The sequence below is a fragment of the Sprattus sprattus genome (genome assembly GCF_963457725.1).
Source record: "Sprattus sprattus genome assembly, chromosome: 10".
Lineage (NCBI taxonomy): Eukaryota > Metazoa > Chordata > Actinopteri > Clupeiformes > Clupeidae > Sprattus > Sprattus sprattus.
The window spans coordinates 17,545,484-17,557,430 of NC_137908.1; the positions used below are offsets into that span (position 1 = coordinate 17,545,484).

The window sequence follows — 11,947 nt, forward strand, 5'->3', positions numbered from 1 at the left end:
GGAATCGGCTTCTAATTCAGTTAGCAGATTAGAGACTGGTCCTTGTACGCTGTGGCGACTTGGATTGATCCCTCTGACTGAAATCCACACTTTACAACTTGCCACGGTAGTATTATTCATGTGTGAGAATTAATACCAGAGGGTACAATAACAAACTGGGACTCATTTTGAGTCACATGACCCGACTGCAGTTGCTTGAGTGTATATGTGTGTGTGTGTGTGTGTGTGTGTGTGTGTGTGTGTGTGTGTGTGTGTGTGTGTGAGTGTGTGTGTGTGTGGTGTGTGTGTGTGTGTGTGTGTGTGTGTGGAGGTGGCATAGCTCAGGCATGACTTCATGCACCCTGTCACTTCACTAGAGGAATGAGGAGCTTTTTCTACAATGACTGCTGGTGAGTCAGGCAGGATCTCCATTAGTGTGACACAGCACAACAATAGCCTGAGCTCCAGACACGGCCACCTTTGCCACTGCCTCATCGCACACCTGGGCTCTATGGGGCTATAAGTGTGTGTGTGTGCGTGCGTGTGTGTGTGTGTGTGTGTGTGTGTGTGTGTGTGTGTGTGTGTGTGTGTGTGCCTGCAAGCACATATGGGTGTCTGTGTGTATATGTAAGAGAGAGTATGCACAAGTATGTGTGTGTGTGTGTGTGCGTGTGTGTGGGTGCGTGTGTGCATAGCTCTGTATGTGTGTGTTTATGTGATTTCAGTCCGGCCAAAGGTGATGTCACTGTCTCTAATGGGCCTCTTCAGACAGACAGCCAGGGGCTGTGGGGTTGATAATATATAGAAAGCAAAATATTGTGGAAAAGATATGGAGATATTTGATTTCACTGCCAGCAAGAGAACAAGCCGCCTATTACTACTCTGACCGTGTCTGAAGTATGTGAGCTTTGTTTCTTTGTGCTAAGTCTGTAAACTATTTAAAAACTAGAGTTTATCTCTGTTTATTCCTGTGCTGATATTTCTGCACAATGCTTTTAGATGCTCATAGGAATCTTTGCTTTTTCTTTGTGCTAAATGTAACTGGTTTGTTTCTATCGGAGTGGAACCACTGCAGTCTTGTCATCTTCTGTATGGGCAGGACGACGACGGCAACTTCCACATGGACTACATCGTTGCAGCCTCCAACCTGCGAGCTGAGAACTACGACATCCCTACAGCTGACCGTCTGAAGGTCAGTAAGGGAACTAGCAGACTCTTTTTTATTGTCATTGCCACCACCACCACCACCACTTTCAGCATCGTCACCATTTTGTCTTTCGTCCTCCTGATGCATAACTATTGAGATGAAATCTGTCGGTTCCATGCAGTTCCATGAGTGATATTGTTTCGAGGAGGAAATTGTTTAGTCTAAGGCTGATAGGCAGCAACTTCAACAATCACCATATTTAGAATTTTCATCAGGAAAAGAAAGATAAAGCTGCAGAGACCAAGAGTGACTGCAGAGAAAGAGAGAGGGGGGGGGAGATAAAGAATGGCAGAGAAGAAAAATAAAAGTAGGGGAAAGTGAGAAAAGCGAAGTGAATGATGAAAGTCTTAATAAAACTGATTTGCAGCTGTTGCTCCCATGCTCATGGATTCCAGACAACACCCCCCTACCCCACCCCACCCCCTCCCAACTTTCAAGGCAAGACCACCATGGCGTCAGCCATGCTAGTGGTTTGATAATGCCAAAGATAGCAAAGCCAAGATGGCGGTCAGCTCATGGCCGCCACAGGCACAGCTGTCATATTCAAAGAATAATGCAGCTGTAGCATTCAGATGTCATCACCAATATAGCCTAGCAAACTGCAAGGCGAAGGTCAAGGGTTCAGTTTTCAGGGAACATATGAATGTATGCCTGCCACCACTGCACTTTTACTCAGCTTAAATAAAAAGGTCAAGCTAAATTTGAGACTTATGGTTAAATCGATGTTCTTGGATGCTCCAGACTGTTCTGATTGGCTGATTTGAACTGACATTGGGTGGAGTCTGCCAGTGGCCCACCTCAGTGATAATGATTATGTGTAAACAAGGAAACCCCAAATCATCTCCTCCCCTCCTGCATTCGGAGTGATGGGTCTCGTTTTGCCACAACCACAAGGGTTATCGTTTGGAAATATAAAAACAGCTTTACCAGCAGTGACTGAGCAGATCCTCATCCGTTATTCCAGGCAACGCACACTAACCGTAATTACGCTTCTTATGTCACAGAGATGTAGGCGTTGTGTGAAAATAAGACAAAGGGGGTGTTGGCCAACTCAATACCTAGACAGATGGTGACTCCCCTAGTACACACCTCCCTCTGTCTCACATGCACGTATCCCACACAGAGAAACACACACACACACACACACACACACACACACACACACACACACACACACACACACACACACACACACACACACACACACACACAGGGGCAGATGTTCTTTTATTCTACCTGCACACACCTGCTTGCAGAGCCCCTGAGTCTTACCTGCCTCTTTAGCCTGCTCTCTAGAGCAGAACTAATCACTGCAGCCACACAAGCACAAAGTAATTTCCAAATTCACCCCTCACAAACACATCACACGCGTGCACGCACACACACACACACACACACACACACAAACAAACACGCAGACTGCCACACACGCCTCAAATATTCATTGCATACCCCTCTCTCTGATGGGGACATTGACGGCCATGCCTACCATACTTATCCACACGTACACTCAATCACACTGATTACCATACACTCCTCACACAGACACACACATTAGCCACACACGTGTCTCTCTCACAACCACACACACACACACACAAACAGACATACACAAGACATAGAGCCACACACAGACAATTCTCATTATTTACACACCCCCCACCGCAACCCACACATACACACATATGTTATTCATCAATTCACTGAGCCTAATTAGCATTTTTTGGCTTTTGAACTAACTACTGTAGTTATATAGTCTATATATACTATCGTCCTCTGATTGGCCATCCCTCTATCCCAACTCTCAGAGCAAGCTCATCGCAGGCCGTATCATCCCGGCCATCGCCACGACGACAGCGGCCGTTGCAGGGCTGATGTGTCTGGAGCTGTACAAGCTGGTGCAGGGCCATCGGCAGCTATACTCCTTCCGCTCCTCCTTCATCAACATGGCCGTTCCCATGTGTGTCATGTCCATGCCCAGCAGGCCCCACGCATTCACGGTGAGTGATACCTCGATCGCCCTATCACATGATGACAAAACCCTCCCCTCCCATCACAGGACATTGCAAGCCTATATGGCATTAAGTGCAAGTCAAATAGAAAACTTTACTGTAAACTTTCTCCTTGGATATCATCATACCAGTTCCCTTTCATGCAGTGGAAATCTGAAACAGACCTTTGCAGGAACTCCAACCTAATGCCCATATGAAAAATAAGGCTTCCCAACATGAAATTATGTGGCTTATGATGGTTTTGGACTTCAAACACCTCAGTGGTGTGCATTTACAGGCATGTAACTGCATCCATGGTGAACTTATCACCGGCTGGCTGGTTTGTTTTCCTGGATGGCAAAGGCCAAATCTTTCATTAAGTGCTTACAGTAGGAGCAGTGAGCAGTGCAACTCCAACCCAGCCCATTGTGCCCGGAGGTGTGTTTAAGAGTTCCCTCTCAGTCTCTATACTTAAGCAGTAGGATGCCATTAATGTGGTGAGTATAGTCCTTTATGAGTGTATGCCGTGAACAAAATAAGCCAGCAGTTTTTTTCTTCAGTGCCTTCCAAACACTGCAGCCTTTTTGCGGTGAGTTTAAATGGTGTGTGCTCTCGTGACTGGAGGACTGGTGTGAGGGTGTGGAGAACTGAGAGGTACTGAACACCATTGAGGTTGCTGATGTGGTCTGAGGCTCATGGAAAAGGTGTCGCATGAACATGAACTGAGAAGAAAGGGGCTCTGAGCACAGCTTTGGCCCCTTCTTCAAGGGTTCAAGCATACAGTAACAGCTTTACCTCCCACACACACACACACACTCTTACACACACACACTCACACAAACACACACACACACACATACACACATATGGCTTCATCCCGGGGGCTTCCCGAGCACAGTGCCTTCTGACATGTGAAGGGAAGGAGAGGGATTTCGGGGTGGTGTGCTCACAGCAGAAGAAGGGAAGTCTTTCAGCTTCAGAAGCCTGACTCCAGGCTTTAGGGGTTGGCTGCCTGGCTTATGCTGTAATCCAGCTTCGTGGCTGTTTGTTAAGCGCAGCTGATGGGATCTTTAAAGTAAAGCCAAACCTAACTGCCACGATGTGCGGAGGACGGTGTGCGTGTGTGTGTCCATGTGTGTGAGTGTGTGTGTATATGTGTGCATATGTGTGTTTGAGTGTGTCGTTGGTCGAGGCAGGTTGGGGTCATGCCCGATGAGGTAATATGATCTCTCACGTTGATGGTTGCTGTGGAAGGGGCTGTGGGGTGGTGGTGGTGAGGCTGTGGGGGGTAGGGGGGTTTAGATTTACCCCCCTCCCCCTCCACTCCCCTTCAGCAGGGTCAGAGAGCAGGGTAAGCACCTCTGGGGGGGGGGTGAGGGCAGGGGTCCAGAGGGCTTTGAAACAGAGGGACTCGGGTTACCAGATGATGTGACAGGGCCCACCATTACAGTGTGACAGGGAGGGCCTGCAGCGCACTTTAAACCCAACGGCACCCCATTGCCACCAGCCCCCCTGCTGGATTTCAATTAAAGGTGCATGTAGCCAGTGACTGTGTGCCGCATGAATCTCTCAAATGCCCTGTGACCTTTAGCCTGAGCAGCGCTGCCAAATGTTGGCAGTTACAACTTCCTGTTGATGGATCAAGGAGTATTAGAAAAGAGGGGTGAAGTCTCGCTCTCTTCCTCTTTCTTACGGTCTTTCTTCCCTTGGCTGCCTGTCTGTCCTCCTCTTGCATGTGTCTGGCACAAGCACAAACGCTGGCCCCGCGTTTTCCGTTCCCTCCATCACACCATAACTCCTGCATTAGATGGGTCTGGATGAGTCTCTTGGCTTTGGTCTCAAGAGATATATATCTTCAAATATATTTTCCAAGGTTTTCGATTCTCTATGTATTTTTTCTTTGCCTGCAAATACAACACAATTATCTCTTTGTTTAATCTCTCTTCCTCGTCTGTCTGTCTCTGTCTTTCTCTCTCTCTCTCTCTCTTTCTCTCTATTTCTCTGGTCTGATTCCAGTCTCGATGTTCCACATTGGAAATATCAATCAGTGGCTTTTGTTCCTGGCACTCCCCATACACGTGTTACAGTGGGGGCGTGGGGGAAGACTCTGGAGAGACAGAAAAGGAAAAGAGTGAGAACATCAGAGCGAGAGAGAGAGAGAGACAGAGAGAGGGAGGGCGGGAGAGAGTGGGAGCAGGCAGAGTAAATAAAAAGCTGAAGAGCTTGAGAGAGAAGGGAGATGAATCCTTAAAAGTACATTAGAAAGGGGCAGTATGAACAAATGCGACCGGTCAGCCAGCAGCATAAATCTTTGTGGATCTCTATGGCTAAACTGCAGCGTCCGTCTTAGCTGCTGACTGTACAGTGGGTGCTTTGACAGCCCCTCTCAGTGTGTGGCAGCTGAGAGGTCAGCCCGGTCAAAATATTCTGTGCCGGAGCCAACATGCCGGGCAGCATACCGGTCCGGACCGCACACTTTCACCACATGCCATGCTCGCCCTCTCCTACGCCGCGGTCAACAGCTGTGATGGCCTCCCTCACCAGTTCAGCTGCTCTCGAGAGTAGTGAGCCTGTTCCAGCATAGAGCTTAAGAAAGGACACTCCGGAGCTTCCATGGCATTAAGCAGAATGCTGAGAAGAAGCACATAAACACATAAACACACACACACACACACACACACACACACACACACACACACACCAATACACACACACCAATACACACACACACACACACACACACACACACACACACACACACACACACACACACACACACACAAACACCCACACAAACACACAGGGAGCCTGTTCCAGCATAGAGCTTTAGAAGGGACACTCCAGAGCTTCCATGGCATTAAGCAGAATGCTGAGGAGAAGCACACAAACACACACATTCTCTCTCACACACACACACACACACACACACACACACAGGATGGATATGCTTTCTGTTTCCTGTTTTCCTAGGGGCGCATCCGCCCTGCCTATTTTTACATATTTGCAGAATGGCCTCCAGCCAAAATCGCAGATGGCATTTTTCAAGTGGTGACAATAGCATTATAACATGCTGCTTTAGTGGGGTTGAGGTGATCAAATGCACACATCTGCTCGCTGCTGACGGTCCAGATGCTGCAAACTCCAGTGGCAAACTCCAGCTTCTCTGTGAAGCAGAGGAACCGGGGGCCCCACAGTGTTGATAGGGGTTGAGCTTTTGCCCGAGCCTGCGAAGCGATGGTGCCTTAAAATAGCGCCAGTGATTTATCAAACTGTCTCTTCTCCAGCCCACTGTGTAACGCTCCCTGCTACACTTGGCCAGTAAATCTCTGTTTATTTTAAATCATGAGACTTCAAAACATCAGCAGCCAGTTCATTGGGTGAGTTTGTCCATATAGTCTTAGCCACAGGATAAACCTGCGTGTGTGGTGATGACTTGTGCGCTGTGATAGTATTATGGGGACACACAAGAGGTGGTCGAAGACAGTTGATCTGTTGAAACAGTTCCATGGAGGCCCATATATATATACAGGCAAGGCCATGCAAAGCCTGGTTGTTGCTGTCTTGCACCCCCTTTAATACTGGAAATGCTTCAGATATGGTTTTCCTATGTTAGATGAGGTAGCTGCACTATTATTTGGGGACTGCGTTCTCATGTCTTAGCGAGAGTGTGTCCCTCCCTCGGACACTAAACAGATCCAGAGCAGCCAGTCCACACCCAAAACTGTTTACTGGTGTTTTGTCTCTGTGAATGCTTCAGGAAAATAGGGCTGTTGTTGCTCCAACGGATAGATCAGTGCATCCAACACTGTCAAAAGTGGTCACGTGTACTAGAAAACCTGAGTGCTTTAAGCATATCAGGACTGTTGTAGTCCAGAGTGCATTGGGCTGACTCCACAAAGTGTAGCAATTTCATCATCATTAGTACATTATTTATCTTATAGCATACCTCATCTCTAAAGAACTTGTGATTTTCACCATTTATTTGCCAATGGGGCGGATCATTCTCTCTCAATGTCATCTCATCACCATTCAAACATCTGTGTTGAGCAGAGAGCCATCAGATTCGCAGGAGAACCTTAACATCCTTTTCCACTGTAAGGGTGTCCTACCTGTCCCAGGTCTTTCATGTTCATAATAGCACAGAAGGCATGCCCACCCATTTCAAACCTATCCCAGTTTTGATTGTAAGATCGTGTGTCATCATGCACCCAACAAAACAGGGCATTTGTAAAGATCTGAAGGTAGGGTACCGGGAGGGCGTACTCAACATGCTCCAGCCTGCCTGTTAGAGCACTTAAGCCTGTCTGAGCCATTGTGGCAGAACGCTGCAGCATTTTCTTGTTATTTCCTGGTCCGTTTGGCCAGACCAGACGAAATTTCCTCGTGCATCCCTAGATGGAATATTAGCCTGCTTGCCGAAGTGATTGCAGGTGAGCAGCTGTTAGATTTCACCCCTCTTGATGCAGCTCATGGAGCACGGACAGTTGCCTGCAGGCCCTCCTGACCTACCTTCATCCTCATCTCTCAGTCTCTCTCTCTTTTGCTCTCAGTCTTTCATTTTTTCTCTCTCTTCCCTTCATTTATAAACTTTGTTCAACTTTATTCCATTATTTCTTTACATATTCATTTTTAACATGAACAGACAGATCTGTGGTACTGTGCAAACACACAGTGAAAAAATAAACTGTTGGTGTTTGAAGTCAGTCAAAGTGCAGAGCATAAATGCCACGATCCGCTTGTGTGAGGACTTTAAACAAATATGACCCACTTCCTGCCTTAACATGCCCGTTTATATTGTGGAATCCATTTTCCCCGCACGTGATCTTCCTCTGCAGTCGCTGTGTAAATCAGCGCCTGAGGAGGCTAATTGTATCTCTGAGGCAGTTTCGATTAAGGACTCATCATCCTGTAAATCTCAGCTGTTGCATTCCATCTGCACTGACTCACGTTCGTAAGGGAACACAGGCGCACATCCTGGTGCCGTCACGTTGTTCTCCTTCTCCACCCCCCACACCCCCAACCCCCCCTTTAGACCAGCTCCTTGTGTCCAAGTTTGGGAGCTTTCTTCCAGCAGTGCACCTCCTTTCTTTGCTCAAAGCCATCCGATGTGTTTACCAAACCCAGCAGGAGTGTAGGATTACAGCAGCACCTCTAAAGAGAGGTCCTCACGGGTTCATACGAGTAGAATGAGTAGAAGAGAGGGATAGCGAGAGAGAGAGAGAGAGAGAGAGAGAGAGAGAGAGAAAGAGGGGAGGGGGGGAGGTGGAGGGAGGGAGGGATGGAAAGAGAGAGATGGGGGAAAACCATGTGTGTGCTCCATACAGCACCCGTGGGTGCAGTTGTGTCAGTGGCCTCTTGGATGTCGGAGGCTGACAGGGCAGCAGCTCATCTGGGGAGTGGGCTTCTGAGCTATGTGTGTGTGTCTGATGGCTGTGTCTGTGTGATTTCCCCAGTGTCCCATCCATTGCTGAGCTGTTCTGCTGCTGCTGCCCCTGTGTGTGCCCTGACCCCACTCCCCCCCTCTACCCTCCTCTCCTCTCCTCTCCTCTCCTCTCCTCTCCTCTCCTCTCCTCTCCTCTCCTCTCCTCTCCTCTCCCCTCCACTCCTCCTCACGTCCCCATTATCCCCCCTGGGTTGTTGTCATTTTCAGATCTTCTGTCCTTGACTTTCTTTCAGCATCCTTGAGTGAGTACACACCCACACACACACACACACACACACACACACACACACACACACACACACACACACACACACACACACACACACACACACACACACATTTGGGCCCCTTGATCACTGTTGCACCTCATTCCGTCTCCTTTTTACCCCAACTCATTTTTACTGCCCCTTTGGCCCTCCCCTCACCCTCACCTCCAACTCGTTGTCCAGCCCCTGATTGAGGCAGCAGCGTTGGGATGTAGTGCCGCTGGGCCTCTGGGCCACTGGGCCCCTCCAAAGGGCTCTGCCCCGCTCGGTTGGACGCCTGCAGAAATGACGGCTATTTCCTGCCATCACAGGAAGCGGCCGGATTGGAAGCAGATTTCCCAGAGAGCAATGCTGTGATGTGGCGACGTCTTAACCCCCCCTTCCCCCCACCCCCCCTAATCACTCACAGGCTGAGCCCACTGATGACACACGCACACACACACATACACACACACTCACACACACACACACACACACACACACACACACACACACACACACACACACACACACACACACACACACACACACACACACACACACACACACACTATGCAAACATGCAGGCACACACACACACACACAAAGACTCACAGAACTTCTCTTTTTTGTGGCTGCAGCTCCCTTAATCACTCACAGCTTTGAGGCAGCCACTTCGATCAGGGTGGAGAAGGAGAGAGAGAGAGAGAAAGAAAAGCCCAAGTAAGGGAAAAGAGAGAGGAAGAGGCTGACTCGGCTCAAGTCGTCTGGTCTGCTACTTTCTTATTTATGCCAGAGAGAGCCTGAACATCTCTCACCTGATGAGAATATCAGAGCTTGGTCAGAGCTTTCCCAAACTCCTATTTAGTCTCACTGTATCCAGTGCAGATGATTCTGGATGAGTGCAAAAGATAGCTACGTTTCACATTATTTATTATTGTTTTGGAGGTTGTAGGAGAAATAAGATGAGGTATGTGTTTATGAGGCCAGTGAAATGACTCACAAGATGAACTCCCCGTGTTTGTTCCCTTGGCGGTGCCAAAAGAGTCAAATTTTACGAATTTCAAAACAGAAACCTCCCCACACCTCTGAGTCAGTTTGGAGATTCCTCTTTTCACAATAACTTTGGTTCCTGGCCAATTAGGACAAGTACCCAAAATACCTCAGCTTCAAAAACAATGCAGACCTGTGTTGACCTCAGATTAAAACCCTGGGTCTAAACACAAGAGGAACATGTTTTTGTAGGCTTGATAAACAGTCAGAAAGTTCTGGGGAATTATCGACAGAAATTGGCACAGACTGGAAGACTAGCTGTTGCCAGTGTGTCAGAGGCAGAGTGAAATGCGTCTGTGACTGCAGGCGCGTGGCTGTGAGTAAAACACTGTTCCCAACAGCGGTGTCTGGGTGTCGGCCTGGTCATCAGCTGCAGATGTGGCCCAGAGGAGGAGAGACCGGTGCATCGGCATGACTGTGAGAACCACAGTGTGTGTGCCATAGCCAGAGTCACCATCTGTGTATCATTACCAGTCCTACCAACTCAGATGCTCAGCCAGCAGAACAGCCCCCCCCCCCCTCAAGACGCACCAAATCAAATACACACTCTGTGTAAAACTGAGACCTCCTCCAAAACAGAAACAAAACGTGACTTCCCTCATTACAAAAAGATCCCTCAGTCCTCAGTTGTCCCACCCCCCAACCTAACAAACACAATTCTAAAGACGAAAGACCCCCCTCATCAGAAGATCTGCAGACCCCCTTGTCCCAGGCGGCCACTGCCTCCATGTGTTCTGCCTGCGGCTGTTTTATTCAGGCTGGTGCAGACCATGGAGGATCTGCGGTGGAGGGTCAGGATGAGAGGCCACTACCCACGAGGGTTGTTTCTTCCCAGGGTGACACTGAGGGGAACCAGCCCAGAGGTCCCATGACTCTGCTCCACCCCTGGACGGGCTCCTGACCTCAGTGCTCACTGGCCTCGGCCTCAGGCTCCCTTTTACATAACACGTGTAATGTGTTGATTGGATTGTGATACAGCATCCAGTGTGTCCTTGGATGCACTGGTGTACAACACATCCCAGAACTCTATTCCACTCTTTAGCAACTCTTGTGCTGAAAGTATAGTGTAGCTGGCAGTGTTGGAGCAGATGTTGGGGTTGGAGGGGGCGGGGGGGGGGGGGGTTTGGGGGGGGGTCTTATGGATTTCACAGCTGGTATATATCACAGCTGGTATATATCATAGTCACCATCCAAAGGCTTGGTAATGACCTTGTTGGAGGACAATTTAAAATCAGATGATTCCTCTGAACTTATAAAAGGCCCATTTTGGTTTCATATCACATTCTATTCAGAAAATTGTTCTTAGGTGTAGAAGTGGTGTTATGTCTGTTCAAGAACTCTCTCTTGTGCCTGAGAAACTTTTTCAAGTCTCTGTGAAGTTGAATGGAATTATACATTGTCTTCAGATCATTGGGAGTTCTTGGCATCAAAGGCCAATCTACATGGAAAGAAATATTCATCGGAAATCATAAGACATCTACACTTCAGATGCTGTTTGCCCACTGTTCTGTCTTGAGAGGCAGAGCTGTTACTAAGCCATCAGAATTGATGCTGCCTCTGAACCGCCTCCAGCCCTATATAGTACTATAGTAACAGAAGTGGCTTCAAGGTTGTGCTGCTGCTGACATACAAAGCTATTTAAAAAAACAGTCTTATGCCTATGAAAAGTATGTGCATTATTGTTGCTTATTCCCACACAGCAGATTTAAACAGATTCACAGACTTTCTTTCACGGCCAAAATCTTGTCAGTCAGTCTTAAGTTTACTAATTTCAAGTGATTAAGTAAACAACAGCCGTCCCACTTGCAGGACACACTTGAGTTCATTAGATGCATTAGATATAAACTTAGCACAACACATGCTAGATATTTGAAACCTCACAGCACGATAATGAACACAAGTCTGTCAATGTTGATTCATGGCTAACGTTGCATGGTTGAGTTAGCATGCAGTTATGCCCATATTGCGCTGCCTACAAAAGTTTGTGTAGAGCCAATTACTGATAGTCTCGCCGCCACCACTGATTGAC

General features: G+C 48.0%; 1 protein-coding gene across 1 annotated transcript in view; it reads left to right on the forward strand.

Annotated features, from left to right (window-relative positions):
• The window catches only part of uba7 (ubiquitin-like modifier activating enzyme 7), a gene marked incomplete at both ends in the record, with an annotated part of 47,670 nt that overhangs the window by 18,537 nt on the left and 17,186 nt on the right, over window positions 1-11,947 (forward strand). Inside the window, 2 exons of the mRNA XM_080845584.1 lie at window positions 1,079-1,171; window positions 2,995-3,186. Of these exons, the coding sequence (XP_080701710.1) occupies window positions 1,079-1,171; window positions 2,995-3,186 (285 nt within the window). The remainder of the gene's footprint in view (window positions 1-1,078; window positions 1,172-2,994; window positions 3,187-11,947) is intronic.